General features: G+C 42.3%; 1 protein-coding gene across 1 annotated transcript in view; it reads left to right on the top strand.

The window, feature by feature from the left end:
- The window catches only part of LOC109868476 (astrotactin-2), a 413,904-nt gene that overhangs the window by 271,592 nt on the left and 116,157 nt on the right, over positions 1-26,155 (top strand). Inside the window, exons 14-15 of the mRNA XM_031802536.1 lie at positions 24,272-24,396; positions 25,475-25,579. Coding sequence (XP_031658396.1) covers positions 24,272-24,396; positions 25,475-25,579 — 230 coding nt within the window. The remainder of the gene's footprint in view (positions 1-24,271; positions 24,397-25,474; positions 25,580-26,155) is intronic.

Here is a 26,155-nt window from a genome sequence, read left to right on the forward strand (position 1 = left end):
TTTCCTCCAGCATCTACACAAGGTCATTTTCTGTTGTTCTGGGATTGATTTGTACTTTTCACACCAAAGTACGTTCATCTCTAGGAGACAGAACGCATCTCCTTCCTGAGCGGTATGATGGCTGCGTGGTCCCATGGTGTTCATACTTGCCTACTATTGTTTGTACAGACGAATGTGGTACGTTCAGGCGTTTGGAAATTTCTCCCAAGGATGAACCAGACTTGTGGAGGCCTACAATTTATTTCTGAGGTCTTGGCTGATTTCTTTTGATTTTCCCATGATGTCAAGCAAAGAGGCACTGAGTTTGAAGGTAGGCCTTGAAATACATCCACAGGTACACCTCCTATTGACTCAAATGATGTAAATTAGCCTATCAGAAGCTTCTAAAGCCATGGCATAATTTTCTGGAAAATTTAAATTATGTTTAAAGTGTATGTAAACTTCTGACCCACTAGAATTGTGATACAGTGAATTATAAGTGGTATAACAGGTTTTAACTCCAACCTAAGTCTATTTAAACATCTTACTTGAACTATAAGTTCTTAGCTGACAGTTGGCCATGGATTCAACAACTTTGGAAAGGCAAGATAATTTTTCAAGCAGAAATTTGCTTCCTGCAACACAAACTCAAAATAGGAACACTTCCTCCCATCTGCCCACTGCACTGAGGATAGGAAACACTGTCACCACCGATAAATCCACTATAATTGAGAATTTCAATAAGCATTATTCTACGGCTGGCCATGCTTTCCACCCGACTACTCCTTCCCCGGTCAGCACTGAACCCCCCACATCAACTCGCCCAAGCCTTCCCCATTTCTCCTTCTCCCAAATCCACTCAGCTGATGTTCTGAAAGAGCTGCAAAATCTGGACCCCTACAAATCAGCCGGGCTAGACAATCTGGACCCTTTCTTTCTAAAATGATCTGCCGAAATTGTTGCAACCCCTATTACTAGCCTGTTCAACCTCACTTTCGTGTCGTCTGAGATTCCCAAAGATTTGAAAGCATCTGCGGTCATCCCCCTCTTCAAAAGGGGGGACATTCTTGACCCAAACTGCTACAGACCTATATCTATCCTACCCTGCCTTTCTAAGGTATTCAAAAGCCAAGTCAACAAATAGATTACCGACCATTTCGAATCCCACCGCACCTTCTCCGCTATGCAATCTGGTTTCAGAGCTGGTCATGGGTGCACCTCAGCCACGCTCAAGGTCCTAAACGATATCTTAACCGCCATCGATAAGAAACAATATTGTGCAGCCGTATTCATTGACCTTGCCAAGGCTTTCGACTCTGTCAATCACCACATACTCATCGGCAGACTCGATAGCCTTGGTTTCTCAAATGATTGCCTCTCCTGGTTCACCAACTACTTCTCAGACAGAGTTCAGTGTGTCAAATCGGAGGGCCTGTTGTCCGGGCCTCTGGCACTCTCTCTATGGAGGTGCCACAGGGTTCAATTCTTGGGCCGACTCTCTTCTCTGTATACATCAATGATGTCACTCTTGCTGCTGGTGAGTCTCTGATCCACCTCTATGCAGACGACACCATTCTGTATACTACTGGCCCTTCTTTGGACACTGTGTTAACAACCCTCCAGACGAGCTTCAATGCCACACAACTCTCCTTCCGTGGCCTCCAACTGCTATTAAATACAAGTAAAACTAAATGCATGCTCTTCAACCGATTGCTGCCTGCACCTACCTGCCCGTTCAGCATCACTACTCTGGACGGTTCTGACTTAGAATACGTGGACAACTACAAATACCTAGGTGTCTGGTTAGACTGTAACTCTCCTTCCAGACTCACATCAAGCATCTCCAATCCAAAGTTAAATCTAAAATTTCGCAACAAAGCATCCTTCACTCATGCTGCCAAACATACCCTCGTAAAACTGACCATCCTACCGCTCCTCGACTTCGACGAGGTCATTTACAAAATAGCCTCCAATACCCTACTCAATAAATTGGATGCAGTCTATCACAGTGCCATACGTTTTGTCACCAAAGCCCCATACACTACCCACCACTGCGACCTGTACACTCTCGTTGGCTGACCCTCGCTTCATACTCGTCGCCAAACCCACTGGCTCCAGGTCATCTACAAGACCCTGCTAGGTAAAGTCCCCCCTTATCTCAGCTCGCTGGTCACCATAGCAGCACCCTCCTGTAGCACGCGCTCCAGCAGGTATATCTCTCTGGTCACCCCCAAAACCAATTTGTCCTTTGTCCGCCTCTCCTTCCAGTTCTCTGCTGCCAATGACTGGAACGAACTACAAAAATCTCTGAAACTGGAAACACTTATCTCCCTCACTAGCTTTAAGCACCAGCTGTCAGAGCAGCTCACAGATTACTGCACCTGTACATAGCCCATCTATAATTTAGCCCAAACAACTTCCTCTTCCCCTACTGTATTTATTAATTTATTTTGCTCCTTCGCACCCTATTATTTCTATCTCTATTATTTCTATCTCTTGCACATTCTTCCACTGCAAATCTACCATTCCAGTGTTTTACTTGCTATATTGTATTTACTTTGCCACCATGGCCTTTTTTTTTGCCTTTACCTCCCTTATCTCACTTCATTTGCTCACATTGTATATAGACTTATTTTTCTACTGTATTATTGACTGTATGTTTGTTTTACTCCACATGTAACTCTGTGTTGTTGTATGTGTTGAACTGCTTTTCTTTATCTTGGCCAGGTCGCAATTTTAAATGAGAACTTGTTCTCAACTTGCCTACCTGGTTAAATAATGGTGAAATAAAAAAATAATATAGAGATTGGATGGTAGTTATCTGAATCAGAAGGATCTCCTCCTTTGTGTAGGGGGAGGACGCGTGGCGCTTTCCAGATCTTATGGATAACACCAGAAACAATTGTCATATTAAAGATATAGGTAAAAGGTTCTGCAATAAGTGGGGCAGAGAGCTGCAGTAAGAAGTTAAATAGCCCCTATGGATTTTTAACATCAATCTTTAGCAAAGCACTTGGTACATCATAGACATCAAATAGTTGAAATAAAAATGACGTTTTTAAGTCTATTAGTGCATCATTCTCTACAATCTGTTCTGAGGTGACTAGAGAACCCTCTAGTGGAAAGAGAATCCTTTTCAGAGTATCCTTTAAACAGGTGTCCAGCTGAAGCAAATGGTCATTTAAAGCACCACACATTTCCATGTTGTCTGGTATGGGACCAGATGCTGTCAGAACCTGCTGGGGAAATGACGGGGGTGACAGGGCTTCAAAGATTTGACCACTTTCCAGATGTTAGCTGGATTACCACCACTATGCTATACACAATTCAAGAAATCTGTTGATTTAGATTTTCTAATAACAAGATATCTCAAGGACTGCCAATCAGACATAGAATCATTCTATCTAGCCTTAGCCCAAGCAAAATGTATTTCCTGTCATTTCACAGACAACTCATGCGTGAACCAAGGATTATATCTGTCTTTCACCCTTATCATTTTGTGCGGAGCAGGTTTTTCTGCAAAATAGTTAAACAGGGAAATAAAACTAATTAGGGCCTGATCCGAATCAGTGATAGTTGGCACAACCCACCAGTCACTCAACCTCAGCTCAGACAAAAACATTTTCTCATTAAATTAAAATAAATGTCTCTTTGTAGTAATACATGAGCGAGATTTAGGTAGTTTAACATCTCTTATGCAGACCATTTAAGAGCACATAGGGAGGGCGATAAATTCCCACTAGTGTCAAATGGGCACCATTACCAAGTCCCACATTTAGGACTAGACATTGAAATTGCTTAGGGACAGAGGTGGTAATGGATACAGACACATTTAAGTTGCTCTATGGTGACACCCCGTCCTCTGCCAACTCTATCAGATCTAAAAACATTATTACCAGTCAGAGACATATCAGAGTCCAGTATAGACTTCTTTAACCAAGATGCAGTTATAACCAGAATGTCTGCTTTGGTTTGAGAAGCCAGTTATATAACAAGCCACGGCCATATACCTAATAAACTGTACGGTGAGTGTATATATTGTCATCACTTCTCCATCTACTAAAACTAGTACTAGTAACACTACTACTACTGCTACTACTACTGTTACTACTAATACCACTACTACTGTTACTACTACTACTACTAGCTCATAATGCCACTGTTAGCTTATTGATAATAATGAAGTTATAAAGGTCATGTTGAACCGAAACCCAAGCACCCAGTAGTCCCAGCAGCAGTGTATGGAGGTGCCTGAGGGAAGCCTGGCAGACATTCTCATCTGTTCCCCCTCACAGCATCAGCAGGCCTCCTTTGTCACCAGGATGTTCTTAAGTGGAGATAGAACCAGAATTGACTTTGACAGATTCATTTTCATCCGGTGAGAATGGGTGTACCAGCGAGCCACTGGGGGATGACGGGGCAAGTTATCTCCTTTAAGATGGCCGCCGGTGAGGACTGGTATCGGTCATGCTTTGCTCTGTAGATGCCATTTGAATACAACAGACTGATCTGTTGGGTGTGACAGAGTACAACCAGTGTGTTTCATTTGGATGAAAACATGTTGTACTGCCTGAAGGGTGACGTTAATTTAGGGTGCAGTGTTGCTTCGCTGTCTATCTAGACAATGTCATAATTCAGAAAAAGAACACTATATACCCAATTTGTTGTGAATCAATTTATGCTGTTATCAAATGGTATATTAACTTAAGTTTCAATGTCATATTTTGAGACTGTTTGAACTGCAGATGAAGAATTGTTGTTTTCGGTTGGCAAAAAGAGAAGTTAATATTTCACTTGACATTTGCCTTTAGTGTATTAATTGTCGTGGATTTAAGGATTGAAAGACAGACACCAAAGAAAATGATCCATTTATTTCCCAAAGACTGTTTGAATTACTGTATGTCATCTCTTCAAAGTTGCTTTAATCCTCATCAAGGCTGTTCGGTCTTTTGTTTCTCGAATAATACAGTCTCAACGTTGTTCTTTGTTTTTCTGTGCCTTGAAGGATCCACTCCAGTTATAAACATATTTATCATTTCTCTCTAGAATGATGGTAATGCACATTCTATCTATGTCCTCCAAATTCCCCCTATAGTATATTTGATGTGTAGATTCCAACCCCACCACTATCCCACCCCTATACCATGTCCCCTGCCTCACTCCCCTGCATCAATAGCCCAGAGTGAAATGTGGGAGATAGAAGGGAATTATATTATTTATCCCTGGGTGATCACAAATAGTGTTTTATATAAAATATTGCATCTGATTTATGATGGTGTTTGGCAAACATTGATATTTAAATTGGTCTCGCTTTACCACACTACTGTGTGCATGCATTTGCAATTGGATTTGGATTTGTAAATCGACTTCATGCAATTATTACTGTAATACAATTGTTTGTAAGCATATGCCCCGGAAATCAGTGTATATGTATTGGCAATGTCATAACTCTTTTATAAAATGACTTTAATATACAACAATTATCTGACCTGCAAATAAACAGTGATCTGAGCATATCTTAGCTGTCAGATTTAATCTCATTCACTACTGTGAACATATGAGTCTGAGCTAGCAGTAGCTGATGTGCCCTAATATATGTAGCAGGATTTTAACAATGTGCCTGGTGCCCTGCTCTGCAGAAAACTTCCTCCTGTAGCTTACCAATGGTCTTAGGGGAGCTCGCTTATACCTGTTTGTTTACACCTATCGACTTCCTTCAGACATGGAAACACAGCTAGGGGATGAGACTAGGGGCTCGGGGACTAAGGTTATGACCAAGGTTATGTAGGGTTCCTCCCAACAGATGCTGCTTTGGGGAAGTATGCTTTGTGAGGCAGAGAGTTCACTTTTCTCCTCCTCACTCTTACCAGGTACAGTATGGTGTAGTATTACTGTCAAACATCCACTCACATCCGTATGTAATCCATATGCAGTAAGATTACATTCCTTTTGTTTTCTTTTCAGATCACAATATGTGAATACACGGTGCTTCCTTATTGAAGTCTGCATATTTGAATAAAGCAAAAGACCATCTGTGAAGATTGACACAACTTCAAATTGTCATCCAAGCTCTGTACCGCAATGGTAAAATCTCCTTGTGTGGTATCTGTAGCTTCACTTTTCTTCTGCTTTTAAGGTTTCCCTGTCTGTGTTTGAGTCCATCCTGTCCTAAACCGTCCTGATATCTAGCCATCCAGTTATCCTATCCTGTCTCCTCGACACACGTGACCGGGGTGGGTCTCGCAATGCAAGAGGGTGGGGGGGTGATGACTGCCATCCATCAGGCCTGGCGACAGCGTTCGGCCTTGTCACCGCCAACCCCTACTCCTTTTACCGCCGCCACTCTGGGGACACGTGAGATGAGAAAGAGACTGAGCTCATCTATAATAGCTGACACTCAATCACCCAGCATTCACACAGCGGGTGGGGAGACAAATACACACACACACACCGATACACACGTATATATGAGCTCACACTAAGAGACACACACAGGAGGAGAGGACAGCAGAGGAGAGCTCACAGTAAATGTTTGGAGCAATGCTGCCACCTGAGTCAGTACAGAGACACACCGAAAGAGAGAGAGATAGAAAAAGGATAGAGACCACTCTCCAAATTACATGCTGAGACTACCAGACAATGAGTGTCTACGTTTTAGAGGCTGGGAATGTACTCCCAGGTACAAAAACCACGCCTCCCATGTTCCCAGCTAATTTCCTGCATTTATCTCCTTAGTGTACAGTCTCATCCTTTTGTCAACACCCTTTACCAACAGCTCTCATACACTCTTTCCAACGCAATGAGACGCCCTGAGACTAGTATGCTGACTATTCAGGTGGAGGGTTAAACTTGAGCATAGAGGGTATACAGTTCCACAGCTGCCCAAGGCTCCCTTCACTGTGTTGTCCCTCTTTCTGACTACTGCTCCACATACCTGCTGCAGTGGCTCAGGCTCCTACTAGGATAATTAGCCCTTCTGTTGGGTTCTTTTCTGTGTTTGTATTTCTCTCCTTTCTTGTCTCTGTTGACCCAATGCATATGTCCTGGTTGTCTCAGAGCACAGAAGAAACCCATTGATTCTGGTTTCTCGCTATGAGAAAGAACTATTGCAGAATGCAAACACTGGAAACAACAAAGTACAAAAGTTAAGATTCTTCCCTCAAGCCTTCACATTGCAACCTCACTATCACGCTGTCTGTCCATGCCAGCACATTTTAACAGTATCCTCCTACACTATTAAAGCATTCAGGACTTGGGCTTTCCTTTTCCTCTGTTGGCTTCCTTCTCCTCCTAATCTTGGGAAAGCAGGGGGAATGTCCTGAATGGGACCTCAGACAGATGTTCTCAGTGCAGTTTATTTACTGAAAGCCCCATGATTAGTCCTCTAGCGCAGCACACTGCAGTGCTGTGAGGATGCAGGTTTGGAGCTTTGGGAGATAGCAGCAGTAGTTGCAGCAGCTAAGACAGCCTCACTGGCCACAATAATAAATCACACTCCAAGGTTGACCTAACAGACCTAATGTCAGCTAATGTCAAACTAACTTAGCTGACTGAGAGAAAGGGAAAGTGGGAGAGAGTGAGGGAGTGAGATGGGAAAAAAACATTGTTTTTCTAAATGGAAAAGTGGCTAGGCTGTTACTCTGCACCCACTCCAGGACCCAATGGCAATATAAGATTATTGGGAATTATACCCTTAGTGTTCTCATAGGGTACAATTTACCATAGGCCAGGCCCTGTCATTTTTATGTTAATGAAAATTGGGTACTACTCAATTCCCTGATAATTCTGTTATAAAATTAACCTCAGCCTTCCTGTGGTGTGAGAATGTATTTGAGTTTATTTAATCATCAGTTGAGTACAGTTTGTTGCAAGACAATTTAGCATGTTTTGTTCCAAACCAAGTGGCCGGGCTGCAGTTGGACTGAAACCCACACTTTGTGCTGTGGCTTAAAAGCCAATAGCAGGTACCAGTCAAACCAGTCATTCAATGGGTCTACAGTAGATTGAACACCAATAATGAGACCACCATTTGACTAACTGTTATCATCGGTCCTATTTTGCCAGATTCTAAAAGCGTGTGTTCCTTAAATGATGGATTCATGTTTCCCAGTAAAGAGGTGTAGGTTGTAGAGAATGAAGTGAGATTTATGGGTTTATAGGCTGTTATCAGCTCTCAGGGCCTGAGTCCCATTTTTAACGCACTGCAAAACCCAACCATGTCTTTTGAATGGATTGAACAGCCTGTTCATTTCCAACTTACATCCCTTTCAATTATGTCCCCTAAAATTGACAGGCCACTTTATTTTACCTCTTGTTTTCCCCTATTCTGGTGACAGATTTGTGTTCAATCTCTTACACCCGGATATTATGCCTGTCTCTCACCATGCCTGTTTTATGTTTTTGTTTATCAGGGCGCTCCTGCTCTACATTCATATCCACTCATATGGAAAGAGAGAATGACTTTATTTACAGTAATTAGCCCATTTGGTCAGAAGCACAGGCCTGTGCACTAGTCTGATAAAACAGCAGAGCCTGCAGGAACCACTAAATCATTATGATTCTTCATTCTTCTGGAGACAGAAGGAGAATGTGGTGTATAAAATTAACTGTCGTGCCTGTTAAGCGTTATGCTAGCCGTCCAAAACAGCCTTAACCCTTTCAGGGTACTAGCTGCTGAGGGTTGTGGGTAACTCTCAGGGTTACGGCTAGCCCCAGAATGGTGCCTTAGTTTATTGATTCATCTACTGCAGGAGTCAAAGTTATGGGAGGGTTTTCAATTGACTTGTTTCATGTAACCTAGTCATAACTGACCTCACTCTAAAGAGAATAAATTAAGTTTATCAAGTTAAATTAGTTAAACAACCTGCTTCAGATTCACACATCAAAGAATGTTTGATGCTAGTAGACTAATTATAGTTTATTAGGTGCAATTTCCATACGCTCTGCCATTGGGTATAATGATATACATAATCCCACGTTAATTAGAACCTTCACACTGAGAGGTAGTATATTATGTGGCATAATCACGTTGAATCACAACCTAAGTCACTTTGCTCAATCTGTAATGAAACAAGCACCTCAACCAGCTCTTAGTGTCACGTCCTGACCTTAGTTCCTTTTTTATGTCTCTATTTTAGTTTGGTCAGGGTGTGAGTTGGGGTGGGCATTCTATGTTTTGTATTTCGGTGTTTGGTCTGGTATGGTTCCCTGTCAATCGTTGTCTCTGATTGAGAACCATACTTAGGCAACCTGTTTTCCCACTATGGGTTGTGGGTAGTTGTTTTCTGTTTTGTGTTGCTGCACCTTACAGGACTGTTTCATTTTCGTTTCACTCTCTTTGTTATTTTGTTTAGTGTTTCTGTTCCTAATAAATAACATGAACACTTACCAGGTCCGATCCTTCATACTCCTCGTCAGAAGAGGAGGAAAATCGTTACACTTAGCTGTCTTGGCCCATTACTAGTTATTAAACGCATGGCAGTTAGCGTGTGACTTGGGAGTTGTGCAGGGACTTACAAAGACTATGTATTAAGATGCATAATATGAAAAAAAGAAATCTCTTGATCTTATACCCAGCACTCATTGGCTGCCTGATTCACCAGATGAGATTAGGCTATTTTTCTGGGCCATTCAACTCAAATGCTTCCATACAATACATCAATTAGAAGTACTTTATTGAAACGCCTACAGACCCCTACCACGTATATCCTGAGTGTATCACAACCAGCCATGATTGGGAGTTCCATAGGGCGGCGCACAACTGGCCCAGCGTCGTCCGGGTTAGGGTTTGGCTGGGGTAGGCCGTCATTGTAAATAAGAATTTGTTCTTAACTGACTTGCCTTAACTGACTTGCAAATGTAGTTTTCTGAAAAGCTACACAGCATATCCTTCTCTATTCCTCTTGTCTCCATTGAAACCTACAATAAGGACAAGCAGCACTCTAAGATCTGAATTAGTAGTGACCTCTATTGAACAAAAGAAGTACTTCTTCTTTCACTTAGATGTTTTTCCCACTGGAATGCTCCTCTCCTTGTTAAATTGTCTATTTAGAAGCTGTAATTAACTACAGCATATAGGCTACAACGAGAGCATGCTGGTGTTAGCTAGGTTACTACTCATTTCATTTCCCTTTCTCTCCCCTCTTCCTCTATTTCTCAGAGAGAATGAATGCTCCGAGGCGCTCCTCATTGCTTTCAATGGATTGAAGAGGCAGTGTTTCGGGCCGGAGGACACTAACTATCCGTCATGGTTCTCTGGCCCCCCTCATGGCTGATTTTACATGTGTGTGTGTGAGAGAGAGAGACCTCCACAGTCCGCACCTCAGTCAGAGAGTGAATGGGTGGAATAGGAGAGTATACTGTAGGCCCACGTGAACTAAAGCTAATGTTGGCTGTATAGTGCATCCGTTTGCCAGGGGGTGGGACGGAGAAAGAGAGGAGAGGGTAGAACTTGGACGTATCCATAATGACGGCTGAAGAGCTTATTAGCGTTTCTCACCCACAATATCATGTTTTGTCATTCGACGTTGGTTGCTTTTCTTTACATGAGCTGATTTGGTGTATCCGTTTTATCTGTGAAGACAGTCTCAGTGGATCTTTAGTTTGATGGTTGCTCATCAAGATTCATTGTCATTTTCAGTGTCATTTTGATCGCCTGTTCCTCAAAGACTTCTGTTGTCATTCCCATCACAGAAAAAGTAACCTCATCATAGGCTTCTCTCCACCAACAACTCACACTTGATCAATGGCACCAACTCGTGAGTTTAATCAATGATAGACTCAGCATTGACAAGTTTCACTGATACACTTAGATTAAATCATTCTTGTGGGAGTTAAATGGATTTGAATTAGAGTCGTACGCAAGGTAAACAGCCCAGACTTCGGTATTCCTGCCACATTCACCTAATAACGCTTTAATTCTTCATTTATTTTCCTCTTTTATGAAGGTTATAAAGTGTAGAGTGGGCTAAGGCTCAGCATGGAATCACTCTGGGGTGGCATTGCAGCTTCATCATTGTTATGGCATGGCTGCTGGCCCTGTCTCATTACACCATCACTCAAACAACAAGATATTAAAGCTATTAAGCATATTACACAGCATTTAGATCCATCTCTCCATCACAAGACTCATACATCTCATATGGTAAAGATTGTGGCTGTGGATTGGTGGATTGTTCTCAAGGGCAAATTTGGGAAAGTTCTGGAAGCAGTAGGATGGGAAAAAAGGATGGACTTTGGAGCTAGTTCTTTCTGAATGCTCATTGCTCTCAATATTAGCGGAGCAGCCATGGGACCCATTATATGATCATTTCTGAGCGTGTGAGAGAAGACTGTCAGTACTATCATACAGTAATAGCATAATATATCTTTGAGCAGAAACTTCACATTTCAAAAACCAATAACACTGTCTTGTAGGCCTACCTTATATCATTATCATCAAATGTAAATGGATTGCCAGAGCATCATTTTTCCACATTTTGTTAAGTTACAGTCTTATTCTAAAATTGATTAAATAAAAAATAAAATCCTCATCAATCTACACATAATATTCCATAATGACAAAGCGAAACATTAAAAAATATATATAAAGAAATACCTTATTTTACGTTTTCAGACCTTAAGCTATAAATTGAGTTCAGGTGCATCCTGTTTCCATTGATCATCTTTGAGATGTTTCTAAAACTTGATTGGAGTCCACCTGTGGTAAATTCAATTGAATGGACATGATTTGGAAAGGCACACACCTGCTTATATAAGGTCCCACAGTTGACAGTGCATGAAAGAGCAAAAGCCAAGCCATGAAGGAATTGTCCATAGAGCTCAGAGAAAGGATTGACCAATTTGGGGAGAAGGGCCTTGGTCAGAAAGGTGACCAAGAACCCCGATGGTCACTCTGACAGAGATCCAGAGTTATTCTGTGGAGATGGGAAAACTTTGAGAAGGACAACCATCTCTGCAGCACTCCACCAATCAGGCCTTTATGGTAGAGTGGCAAGACGGAAGCCACTCCTCAGTAAAAGGCACATGACAGCTTGCTTGGAGTTTTCCAAAAGGCACCTAAAGGAAACAAAATTCTCTGGTCTGATGAAACCAAGATTGAAATCTTTGGCCTGAATGCCAAGTGTCATATGGGAATGTTTTTCAGCGGCAGGGACTGGGAGACTAGTCAGGATCGAGGGAAAGATGAACGGTGCAAAGTACAGAGAGATCCTTGATGAAAACCTCAGACTGGGGCGAAGGTTCACCTTCCAACAGGACAACAACCTTAAGCACACAGCCAAGACAATGCAGGAGTGGCTTTGGGACAAGTCTCTGAATGTCCATGAGTGGCCCAGCCAGAGCCAGGACATGAACCCGATCGAACATCTCTGGAGAGACCTAAAAATAGCTGTGCAGCGACGCTCCCTATCTAACCTGACAGAGCTTGAGAGGATCTGCAGAAAACTCTCCAAATACAGGTGTACCAAGCTTGCAGTGTCATACCCAAGAAGACTCGAGGCTGTAATCGCTGCAAAAGGTGCTTCAACAAAGTACTGAGTAAAGGGTCTGAATACTTATGTAAATGTGATATTTATTTTTGCCAATTTTATGTTATAAATTGGAAAATAATTCTCAGTCTGTTTTTGTTTTGTCATTATGGGGTATTGTGTGTAGAATGATGAGGGGAAAAAACTATTTAATACATTTTTAATAAGGCTGCAACGTAACAAAATGTGGAAAAAGTCAAATACTTTCTGAATGCACTGTATGTTTATCAGATCTGACTTATTATTAAAAAAAGAAATAGATACGGCAAGTCAATAGATCATTTTGTGTTTTTCTTTATTTTCCATAATGTCTGCTAGCTATTTCATAGCGCTGAATTTTTTTTACCACCAAAATGTCTGGCCAACAATCTGGCAACCCAGTGCTTATGTTATCTTCCTCACAAAAGCTTGTCTGGCTGGCTTGTGTTATCTGGATGCCCATTTGGGTGCCCTGCCACATCTTCCCCCCTGTGCTCGTTCAGTCTGCTCCTAACAAGCCCTCTCTGCCTTTTGTGCTGCTCTTCCTCTATGGGGGATAATAATTACCCCATTCAGGCCCACATCAAAACACCATTCCAGGCTTTTTAAAGGCTCTGCACTGCAAAATATGTCACATTTCTGTGTGTGGGACTATGGTTTCAGTAGGCTGTGTGTTTGGAATGGGTTTATCTTGTCTGATTAACACATACTCTACAAACTGCAGCTGCTAGCAACTAGTCTCGGCCATAAGCAACTGACTTTTGGCAAATCAATGCTGGGTTTTACAGAGAATCTGTATTTCAGTGGAATGTTTTTTATTTGTCCATTCTTCCCCACCTTAATGCAACATACTGCATTTTTGTTAGTGTCTGACATTTTTTCTTATAGTTTTTTCTTACACCTTACAACAGGGACTAGCCTAGACCAATTATGGTCTTTCCAATAGGACCATACCTTTTAAAGGTTGAAACACCTTGAGAGAAGGCATCTGTTTTCAAGACACAGAGGTGGAGTTTGTTTCTTCTGTCTGCAAGGCAAAAACATGGTTGGTACAGGAAATATCTGTTGGAAAAATCTGCTTGTCTGCGGTAGTACGGGCTGCCAAGTGGTTCTGCCCACTGCCATTCGCTACTGTCTCACGGAGCCTTAGATTTGCAACACCAATCAGAGAAAGTGTCATAAAGAAGTGTGTTACATCATATCTGTCCATTTACTCTGTGTGTGTGGGTGTGTGTGTGTGTGTGTGTGTGTGAGACCCCCAAAACAAGTATATAATCACGGTTGAAGTTAGACTCAACCTGTGATTATATATTCGCAATCTGATCCGAACAGTGACAGTCCCCTCTCTCTTCACAGTGAAAACACACAGACCAAATATGCTTTCTGCTGAGTTACTTTGAGGGGTTTCTATCAAAGCATTCCCCCTACTGAGAGAACCAGGGAACACCCACATTGTGATTAAGTGCTTTATTTAGACAAGAATGACTTAAGAACAGCACAATGTGTGTCTGGTCTCTGGTGCTTGCTTAAAGTATGTAACATAGCTCCCCTGTTAGTTCCTTGAACTTCAATCGGCATTGAAACAGTCCGTATCATGTTATTTATGGTCCTTATTGATCTCATGGTCCGATTCGCTAAGTTGGAACATGAACACTGCATTATAGCTATCCGATTTGATCTGCAGCAGGTGTGGGTTCAGGTAGAAATAGAAATAGAAATGTTTTTAGAAATATTAGAAATATTTTTTTGTGTTAGAAATAGTTAGTATACTTTGAGTGTTTGCTTGAGCCTGCTTGAAGTGCCAGATGGGTGGGGTTAGCATTTTTGGGAGTATTCCATCGGTTCCATTGTGCCAGGCATGTTCAGCCAAACACAGCTAAAGTATTTCAAATATAAAAAAATACCATTTTAACCTGAGTTGGATCTGCAATTGGCTGCTATGAAGTACAAGTTATTCAGGAAGTATTCAGATCCCTTGACATTTTCCACATTTTATTACATTATGGCCTTATTATAAAATGGATTAAATTGTTTTTTTTCCCTCGTCAATCTACACACAATACCCCATAATGACAGGTTTGTAGATATTTTTGCACATTTATAAAACATTTAAAACTGAAATATAACATTTACACAAGTATTCAGACCCTTTACTCAGAATTTTGTTGAAGCACCTTTGGCAGCATTTACAGCCTCGAGTCTTCTTGGGTATGACTCCACAAGCTTGGCACAGATCCTATCAAGCTCTGTCAGATTGGATGGGGAGCGTCGCTGCACAGCTATTTTCTGGCCTCTCCAGAGATATTTGATCCAGGCTCTGGCTGGGCCACTCAAGGACATTCAGGAACTTGTCCCAAAGCCACCCCTGCATTGTCTTCGCTGTGTACATAGGGTTGTTGTCCTGTTGGTAGGTGAACCTTTCCCCAGTCTGAGGTCCTAAGCACTGGAGCAGGTTTTCATCAAGGATCTCTCTGTACTTGCTCTGTTTATCTTTCCTCCGATCGTGACTAGTCTCCCAGTCCTTACCGCTGAAACATATCCCCACAGCATGATGCTGCCACCACCATGCTTCACTGTAGGGATGGTGCCAGGTTTCAACCAGAAGTAAGGCTTGGCATTCAGGCCAAAGAGTGCAATCTTGGTTTCATCAGACCAGAGAATCTTGTTTTTCATGGTCTGAGTCCTTGAAGTGCCTTTCGGCAAACTCCAAGCGGGCTGTCATACCTTTTCCTGAGGAATGGCTTCCGTCTTGCCACTCTACCATAAATGCCTAATTGGTAGAGTGCTGCAGAGATAGTTGTCCTCCACAGAGAAACTCTGGAGCTCTGTCAGAGTGACCATTGGGTTCTTGGTCACTTCCCTGACCAAGGCCTTTCTCCCCCGATTTCTCAGTTTCCCCAGGTAGCCAGCTCTAGGAAGAGTCTTCCATTTAATAAAGATGGAGGCCACTGTGTTCTTGGGGACGTTCAATGCTTTGGGTACCCTTCGTCAGAGCTGTTCCTCGACACAATCCTGATGCGTAACTCTGTGGACAATTCTTTCGACCTCATGACTTGGTTTTTGCTCTGAAATGCACTGTCAACTGTTGGATATTATATATTATATACCTTTCCAAATCATGTCCAAACAATTGGATTTACCACAAGTGGATTACCATTTTCTACATTGTAGAATAATCGTGAAGACATCAAAACTATGAAATAACACATATGGAATCAAGTAGTAACCAAAAAAAATTTCAACAAATCAAAATATATTTCAAATTTAAGATTCTTCAAATAGCCATCATTTGCCTTTTTGACAGCTTTACGACACTCTTCCATATGTGTTATTTCATATTCTACAATGTCGAAAATAGTACAAATAAAGAAACACCCTTGAATGAGTAGGTGTTTTCAAACTTTTGACTGGTAGTGTATGTTTTATTTAATCAATATAAGAATGAGGCTGTAACGTAACATAATGTAGAAAACGGGAAGGTGTCGGAATAATTTCCGAATGCAAGCTAAGTATGCATGTTGTCGACTTCACTGAGGCCATAAAAGCTTAACTTCACCCCGGACCACCTCAAGTTCCATTGACTTCTCATGCAGTCAGGTTCTTCATGAGGCTCAAGAGAGGGAAGTCTGGAGGATTTAACCAAACAGCACATGACTCATAGGAGATATGTGTGGTCGGAAAATATCATTTAACTTGTACATAATCTAGTTAAACATTGCATTTCTACAGTAATACATATTTAAATATTCAAGCATTGCGCCCCGTATTGAGTCTCGTATTATTCATAAGCCTGCCTATTTAAATGAGGGTGTCAGTGTTAGGAGTAGCTCCGAACATATCTACACGAATAACACAAATACAAGCAGCCAGCTACAGAGGAGCAATTCCCGGAGGCTGAAGTGAACAGGAGAGAGAGAGTTTCCAGAGTCAGTGTGTGGGTAATATACATTTTTTATTATGGTAATGCACCGCCAAATTATGTATGACAGCGGTGGTGGTGTACTGTAGCCTAAGGAGCAAAGCAACAAATTGTGGTGTTGAGTTTCGGCTGCTAGGTACGTGGGTGTGTGACAGGACTCAGGGCTCTCTCAGAAAGGGGATGGATAAATTAGTACACACGGTTTGGGAGTGTTTATCCCTCAGTTTACGCTGTTGTTGAAGTTCACTGTAAGGTTGAGGCTGACTGAAAGATATGCAATTCATTCTCCATATAAAAAGCACATCAAAATAATCCCAGCATTTTCATTTGTTTTCAGAACTCATGGCAATATAGTATTGTGTGTCACTATGCTAGGAGTCAGACTGCCAGGCGATATTGTATTGTGATTCATTTAATATGCATGGCTCCTCCACTGTGGTTCTTAGATTTCCCCGTACAGAAAAGCCCTTGGAAGACATCTGGTTAAAAGGACTAGATGAGAGAATATAATAACCTGTGATATCTCTGATGATTTCTATTGGGGCCTGAGTGCTGCTCTGATCCCCTTACCAGAACACATGTGGTTTAATAAAGATTCACAACCGGCCTCACTTGTTCACACAACCATTTGTTCAACAGCTACAGCTGCCGGCAGCCATAGTGATCATTGCCCTCGTTCTGCTTTGAATAGTTGCCAGTGTGTGGTGAAGAGATGGAGCTCCTTCAGCACATAACATTGTCAGCCTGTAAGCATTTTATTCACTGTAAAGAAAGTGATTATGGAAAAATAAGGAATTGAAGGGCCTCCCCAGGCTGTGTTGTGGCGGCACACAATTGGCCCAGCGTTGTCCGGATTAGGGGAGTGTTTGGCATGCTGAATTCGGTCACAAGTTGTACAGTGTTTCCTCCAACACATTGGTGCGGCTGGCTTCCGGGTTAAGTGAGCAGTGTGTCAAGAAGCAATGCGGCTTGGCAGGGTCGAGGACATATGGCTCTCGACCTTCGGCTCTCCCGAGTCCGTATGGGAGTTGCATTGATGGGACAAGACTGTAACTACCAATAGGGGAGAAAAAGGGGCAAAAAGCACAATATAAAATAATAAGGAATTTAAGAGTCAATTAAAGGATTAGGAATTTGACTTCAGAAGGGTTGGCACAGCTGGAGATACAGGGGAATAAATTATTATATATTATGTAATGACTTTATACTCATGAATGATTATAGAGTATGAAGGACAGTGTTCTCAATGTTATCTCAGGTTGCCCAATCGCATGTCATCAGGCAAATTGCTGAAACCTTTTAGGCAGGGCCAAACCTAACATAGCAGGCATAGTAAGAAGCCAGAGCGCAGCCCACACCTTAGATTGAAAATACTGTATCCCTGCCAATGCCGCTAGGGCATTATTATATACACAATACAGAGAAAGAGTAGCCTCTAGTGGCCGATATTCACATTGCACCAGGTTGAATCCCCCCCTCCTTCTCCTCATTAATTCTGTATTAAAGGAGTGTATAAAGAGGTGGTTTTGGACTCTATGATTATACACCCATGTGAGCACATCATCCTTCACCTTGGCCAATATCATTTATTAAGGTTCGATATTAGGATGCCGAAGCAACTCAATTTGGCAATGGATCATTTCACCAATGCTTGGAGGACATCTTAAGAGGGGAATTACTGTAGTGTAATGGAGCTGTAAGATATAACTTACACATACACACACACATTATATGCACTTAAAAATGCTGCACATTTTTGGTGGTCTTAAACCAGTAGAAGACTTAACTGGTTTAAGGTTCCATGATAGAATTTAAAAGCCACACATGTTTGTCAGAGTACATACACTGAGTGTACAAAACTTGAGTTCCACTCCCTTTTGCCCTCAGAACAGACTAAATTTGTCGGGGCATGGACTCTACAAGGTGTCTACCGTTCCACAGAGATGCTGGCCCATGTTGAATCCAATGCTTCCCACAGTTGTGTCAAGTTAGCTGGATGTCCTTTGGGTGTTGGACCATTCTCGATACACACGGGAAACTGTTGAACGTGAAAAACCCAGCAGCGTTGCATTTCATGACACACTCAAATCATTGCGCCTGGCACCTACTACCTACCCCGTTCAAAGGCACTTAAATCTTGTGTCTTGCCCATTCACCCTCTGAATGGCACACATACACAATCCATGTCTCAATTTTCTCAAGGCTTAAAAATCCTTGTTTAACCTTTTTCCTCCCCTTCATCTACACTGATTTAAGTGACAACAATAAGGGATCCTAGATTTCACCTGGATTCAATTGGTTAGTCTATCCCATGTTCCTAATGTCTTGTACACTCAGTGTATATTTTAAATGCAGAGGAGGCTGGTGGGAAGAGCTATAGAAGGATGGACTCGTTGTAATGGCTGGAATGGAACGGTATTAAACATATGGAAACCACATGTTGACGCCATTCCATTTTTTCCATTCCAGTTATTACAATGAGCCTGTCCTCCTACAGCTCCTCCCACCAGCCTCCTCTGTTTAAATGTGATGAAGTAGACAGGTACAGTGCCTTGCGAATGTATTCGGCCCCCTTGAACTTTGCGACCTTTTGCCACATTTCAGGCTTCAAACATAAAGACATAAAACTGTATTTTTTTGTGAAGAATCAACAACAAGTGGGACACAATCATGAAGTGGAACGACATTTAACGACATTCTATTACTTTTTTAACAAATCAAAAACTGAAAAATTGGGCGTGCAAAATTATTCAGCCCCTTTACTTTCAGTGCAGCAAACTCTCTCCAGAAGTTCAGTGAGGATCTCTGAATGATCCAATGTTGACCTAAATGACTAATGATGATAAATACAATCCACCTGTGTGTAATCAAGTCTCCATATAAATGCACCTGCACTGTGATAGTCTCAGAGGTCCGTTAAAAGCGCAGAGAGCATCATGAAGAACAAGGAACACACCAGGCAGGTCCGAGATACTGTTGTGAAGTCGTTTAAAGCCGGATTTGGATACAAAAAGATTTCCCAAGCTTTAAACATCCCAAGGAGCACTGTGCAAGCGATAATATTGAAATGGAAGGAGTATCAGACCACTGCAAATCTACCAAGACCTGGCCGTCCCTCTAAACTTTCAGCTCATACAAGGAGAAGACTGATCAGAGATGCAGCCAAGAGGCCCATGATCACTCTGGATGAACTGCAGAGATCTACAGCTGAGGTGGGAGACTCTGTCCATAGGACAACAATCAGTCGTATATTGCACAAATCTGGCCTTTATGGAAGAGTGGCAAGAAGAAAGCCATTTCTTAAAGATATCCACAAGCCACCTGGGAGACACACCAAACATGTGGAAGAAGGTGCTCTGGTCAGATGAAACCAAAATTGAACTTTTTGGCAACAATGCAAAATGTTCTGTTTGGCGTAAAAGCAACACAGCTCATCACCCTGAACACACCATCCCCACTGTCAAACATGGTGGTGGCAGCATCATGGTTTGGGCCTGCTTTTCTTCAGCAGGGACAGGGAAGATGGTTCAAATTGATGGGAAGATGGATGGAGCCAAATACAGGACCATTCTGGAAGAAAACCTGATGGAGTCTGCAAAAGACCTGAGACTGGGACGGAGATTTGTCTTCCAACAAGACAATGATCCAAAACATAAAGCAAAATCTACAATGGAATGGTTCAAAAATAAACATATCCAGGTGTTAGAATGGCCAAGTCAAAGTCCAGACCTGAATCCAATCGAGAATCTGTGGAAAGAACTGAAAACTGCTGTTCACAAATGCTCTCCATCCAACCTCACTGAGCTCGAGCTGTTTTGTAAGGAGGAATGGGAAAAAATGTCAGTCTCTCGATGTGCAAAACTGATAGAGACATACCCCAAGCGACTTACAGCTGTAATCGCAGCAAAAGGTGGCGCTACAAAGTATTAACTTAAGGGGGCTGAATAATTTTGCACGCCCCATATTTTTCAGTTTTTGATTTGTTAAAAAAGTTTGAAATATCCAATAAATGTCGTTCCACTTCATGATTGTGTCCCACTTGTTGTTGATTCTTCACAAAAAAATACAGTTGTATATCTTTATGTTTGAAGCCTGAAATGTGGCAAAAGGTCGCAAAGTTCAAAGGGGCCGAATACTTTCGCAAGGCACTGTATGTCTGCATCTCTAAATTAATACTACTATTCATCACCCTTTTCATAAGTCCCATTCATAAGTCCCATATTACACGGAAGTGCCGTGTAGATACTGAGAGGGAGTGAGCCTGCTGAATGTATGTTTGCTCTAACATGAGCCCCTGTCCCTGACCGCTGTGTGTGTGTGTGGCAGCAAGGAAAGGCCAAGGAGAAATGCAGAGAAAGTGTGTGCCTTTCAGCCTGTGTTTAATTGGTATACATACATTGTTTTCTTATTAAATCCCCCTCTCTGGATATAAAATCAATATGGACACACACACACACACACACACACACACACACACACACACACACACACACAGAGTAGCTCTAGTGTGACTGGAGCTGGGATGGTTGCTCAGAGCCCAGAGGTGCCTGACTGCCTTTATTGCCAACAGGATGTGGGAGGAGAGGTAGAGAGAGCAGAAAGAAGAGACGAAGAAGAGAAAATGAACATCTCAGAGCCCAGACAGAGAGTGAGAGTCACCAGGGAGCAGGCTGAGACAGCAGAAAACAATTGCTGCACGCTATTCTCATCCGCTCCAAGAGCTTCTCTTCTGCGTTTAGCGAAGGGAACATGCAGGCTTTGGTGGGTGGTGGGAAATGGAATGTCTAGAACGAAACAGATTCAGATACTCTATGCTATTGAAGTCTGAGGAATTTTGTGTGTGTGCGTGAGTGTGCAGGAGAAAAGGGAAGCAATCCAGGGAGTAAAAAGAGTTACAGAAAAACAAGAGAGAGAGAAATATAAAAAGTTGTTGAAATTTCCACATCGAAGCGTGGGCCTGCATATTTATAAACAATGCACCTAGAGATGTCAGATCTTAATTTGAGCCAGTTTGCTACAGCAGGAAAATAATCCTGCAGCAACAGGAAATGTGGATTAGAATTAATGTACATTTTCGTAGGGGTTGATACATTTTTCGTAAGGGAAATCAAGTCTGAAATTTAAAAGTGGAAAATACAAACTTCATAAGCTTTTTTACACCACACTACAAGTTTGACATTTCCTGCATTGCCGTAAATTTCTTCTACAACCGTGTGATCAATTTAAGATCCTACATCTTGTCTCATTGCTACAACAACTTGTGCTCAACTCAACATGGAAGCCCTTATCTAAATGGAGAGAGTTTATCCCATTTGGAGGCATGTACTGTAAGCAGCACAAGGATAAGGCTGGGAAGGACAGCTTAGTCTCAGCTCCCCTGATGAACACACAGGGGTACTGAATGAAACATACAGGACATAAACACACCATGCTCACCACAGTGGAACACATAGACTACACTGTAAGCCTTGCAGGTGGCCAGCTGTGTGTGGGGGTAGAAGAGGAGAGGGGTGGGGTGGGGTTTGTGTGTGTGTGTGTGTGTGGTGGGGTGGGGTGGGGTGTACATCCAATAATACCTCATCATACCTCATTCAATCCCATTGTCTGCTTTTTATACTGGGATTAAAGCTTTTCTCAGCTTGCTAATATTGCAATAAGTAATTGAAGCTCCTGCATTTCAACTTGGAAACAGCTTTTCACCAACAATATTACTAAAACGACCTACTGTGCAGGGAGGAAAAGGAAGAGCCAGAGAAAAACCTGGAAGTGTGTTTGGAAAGCTGGGTTAATTCTCCTCCTTAGTCCACCATTATGTTTTCTCCATGTTGGCGTCTCCTCCATCATGTTTAAAGATTTGACAAGAGCGAGCGAGACCCTAATCTCACTAAAGTGGTCACCGCTCCACTTTATCCACTTTCCTTGAGAGATAATGACACATCTTGAATCTACGAGTGCCACTGTGAATCTCATTCCCATTCTTACCCCAATGTGCCACTTCTCTAATGTATTCAGTACAAAACAGTAACACTTTTCTCCAATAACGAGCAGCAAAAAATACCTCTCGCCTCCCTGCTGCTCTCCCGGCCAGAACACAAGTCCACTGCAAAGTAAATAAAGGAATTAATAAGGCGCCTAGGTGGGCGACAAGGACACAGTCTTGTTTGGGTGTGAAAAATCCATAAAGCTTCATATTGTAGGGGCCGTGCCTCTCCGGGTTCTCACCCTGTGCCGCGCTCCCAGCTCTCTGATTTAATTTGGTAATCGATATGGTTTCGGTGAGCAGCCAGTAATCTTTTTACAGCACCTCCTGTCCTCTGCTTTCCACTCCTCTCTGCCCTTGAGTTTCCTCTGCAGTCCTGGGGTAAAAGGAGGCGGTGATTGCCTCTAACGGGCTCTGCGGTTGGGGGGAAAGCTCTCTTGAAAGTCAATGAGAAGGGGGGATGGAGAGGGGGGTAGACACAGTAGACAGTACTCCAGACAGAATACATGAAAGTGAGAGTGAAACAGAACGGAGAGAGAGGGAAGAAATTAAAAAGTGAAGTAAAAGACCATCTCTGTGTTTCTCTGTGTGTCTCTTTCTGTCTGCTCTCCTCCATGGCACCATAATATTCAGCACAATAGCACAACATGGCCATGAGTATTGCATGAACTGCATCACAACACTCACTTGTGTTTTTCAGTCTGAAACTGGAAGGTCAGATTTAAAGAAGGGTCATTGCATTGGAGTAGTACAAATACAGATTTCTAGGTTTGTAGATTGTGGTATTGGACTTGCCTCTTCCTCCCTTTCCATCTAATTTCTCGACCTCTCCCTCCATCCCTCTCCCTAACTCCTTCCTTGCCTCTCTCGTATTCCTTTTCCAGCTGAGAGAGAAACAGAAGTGAAGAGGCTTCTCTCCCTGCAGCTACCTGTCCTATTCCCAGTCTGTCCCTCTCTCTCTCCTTCCTTCCTTTAGAGGGCAGCCAACCGGCACACTCTCTCACACTTCAAAGTCAGTCAATTCCCCCATACTACTGCAGCCAGGCACTGGTCTCTTTTGGAGACTTCCCCCACTTATACCTCTACAGTATCACACTGCAATGGAACATCCTTGTATGCTGTTGAGAGACCTGATCCAACCAGCAAGTTGTAGTACCATGAGTTTTTCTGGAACTGACCAGGAAAACCCCACATTCCCAAACCATTGCATTTATCACTCTTGAATTGTATCTAGTAGCTTCAACTGTGAACATTAATTTTCTTTAAAGCCTCTGTAATCCTTCCTTCCCAGACATTGTGATGAGAGACAGGGCCGGCTCTAGGCATAAGTGGTTGCTTAGGGCCCCCGGCTGATATGGGGCCGCCGACCTACAGTCACTCAATTAGAATTGCATGAAATGTGTTATAAAATTGCTAAAATATTATCTCCGCTCCATGGAAAAATGTGTAGAATTGCAGCAAACTTGCTTTAAAATGGAAACATTTTCTCTGCATCCTGACGAAAGCAGGGCCATGACATTTTTTTGCCTGCGGGATGGGGGTCCTCCCAACAAAATTACGTGTAAAGCCCCCAAAAGGCTAGAACCGGCCCTGATGAGAGAATATGAAGGTGTTGTTTGATCTGAGAATCTCTCTCCAGCTCTCCATGCAGTGTTAGTTGTCTTGCACTGTGTCTATGACTATCAGGTTGCACCACCTGTCCCTCTCTGTTGGAGCGTCTGAAACACAGTGGAGAGAAGGGATGATGAATGATGAGATAAGCCACGCTATTGCACTAGGCACTCTGATGGAGGAGATGAAAACCCAACAGTGTCTCACAAGGCTGACTGGTTTTTGTGTTTTTCTTTATTTTTTTTGGTTTTCTGTCTCCCTTGCTCTCTCTTTCAGGGACAACAACTTCATCAAAGACTTCCCCCAGCTAGCAGATGGACTGATGGTTATCCCGTTACCTGTGGAGGAGCAGTGTAGAGGAGTGCTGTCTGAGCCACTGTCCAATGTACAGCTCCTCACAGGTGTGTGTTTGTGTGTGTGTGTACACGTGTGTTAGCATGCCTCATCCATCTTTGTACACTCATACCAGTGTGTACAGAAAATATCCTGTACGTAACCTATATTTCATCATCAAATATCCTTATTTTTTCTCAAATGTTCCTTCCAAAAAATGTAGGAGTATCTACTACTACTCCAGGATTTACAGTAATTTTCCAATTACGGCTGAATTTCCTGTAAGCTCAATACTGAGAAATCATGCAGCATTCTCTGCTCAGTAAATCCATAGGAGTGACATCAGAGTGCAGGGTCAGCTAGAATGACACTGTTCCCAGTGCACTGTATTGTGCCATTGTTCCTGACATCCCAAAGTCTCTTCAGTAGGCACACACTCACTTGCATACCTCTCCAGGCCCTCTAAAGGCTGACACCTGCACCTTCTTCACCCCGTGTTCCCTTCCCACATCCCCTGTGGGGGCCGAGACTACTCTGTCAGTTGGCTTGAAACCGCACCTCAGGACTACTCCCTAATCCGTCCATTAGCTGAATTGGCTGCAGCACTTCGCTCCCCGTTGGCCTGTGACTAGTTCCCAGGAGTGTCTGCTACTCCTCTCCAAACACACACTGGGAATAAATAAGTGCTTTAGGTTTAAGGGAGGATTTAGTTGTTGTTCTCTTCACTCCTGTGTTCTAATGGCCCTGTGTTGTGCCAGACTCATATGAAAGTTTGATAATGCAATTACGGAGGCGAGATTGCTCTCGCCTTAATGCTGGAAATTCAATTGGGGCTACTGCGGCCGTCTGCCATTGATTACACACGGGGTGGGAACTTTTGTACTAAGACAAATGGTGTTGTTGAAAACAACAGAATGTACACTGTACACGGACAGTTTGTGTGAGGGAGACAAAGCTAGCTAATGCACTTCAGGCAGTTACAAATGTGCTTCTATAACTCAAACTCCGACACAAATGATCCATAGCTTTCAATCCATGGTTAATGTGAAACTGAGTTATTTACTCAAATCTTGTGAAAAAAATGTGGGCCTACTTATATTGTGGAAGTTATTCATAACTATGTTAATATGTCTATGTCCATTGCAGGTGATGCTAAGTTCAATGAGGCTATGGGCTACCCCATGGTTCAGCAGTGGAGAGTGAGGAGCAACCTGTACAAAGTCAAGCTCAGCGCCATCACCTTGTCTACAGGTACGAAGCAGACCAGGGTTCAAATACTATTTAAAATACCTTTCACATACATTTCGAAGTAAGTATTCAGATTTGTTTTATTTGGAAGGACAAGTACTTGAATGTTGGAATGTATTTGGAAATACAGTTGGAAAGTATTGGCATTGAAAATACTCAACTACACTGACTCAAATATATGCCATTTACCAGACGCTTTTATACAAAGCGACTTAGTCATGCATGCATACATCAAATACCCTCCCTTGCAAGTATTTGAAAATACTTTTAAATAGAAGTAGTTGATTCAGGCCACATTATTTGAAAATACTTAAGTACACAGAAAATAAGTATTTACAGTGCCTTCAGATAGTATTCATACTTATTCCACATTTTGTTGTTACAGCCTAAATGTAAAAAGTCTCACCCATCTAGACACAATACCCCATAATGACAAAGTGAAAACATGTTTTTAGAAATGTTTGCAAATGTATTGAAATGAAATACAGAGCTTGAAGAATTTTACCATATAGGGTGTGCAAAGCTCAGGGGTGTGAATACTTAAGTCTCTAAGAGCTTTGCACACCTGGATTGTACAAT

This window comes from Oncorhynchus kisutch, linkage group LG23 (assembly GCF_002021735.2).
Source record: "Oncorhynchus kisutch isolate 150728-3 linkage group LG23, Okis_V2, whole genome shotgun sequence".
In the NCBI taxonomy this organism is placed as follows: Eukaryota; Metazoa; Chordata; class Actinopteri; order Salmoniformes; family Salmonidae; genus Oncorhynchus; species Oncorhynchus kisutch.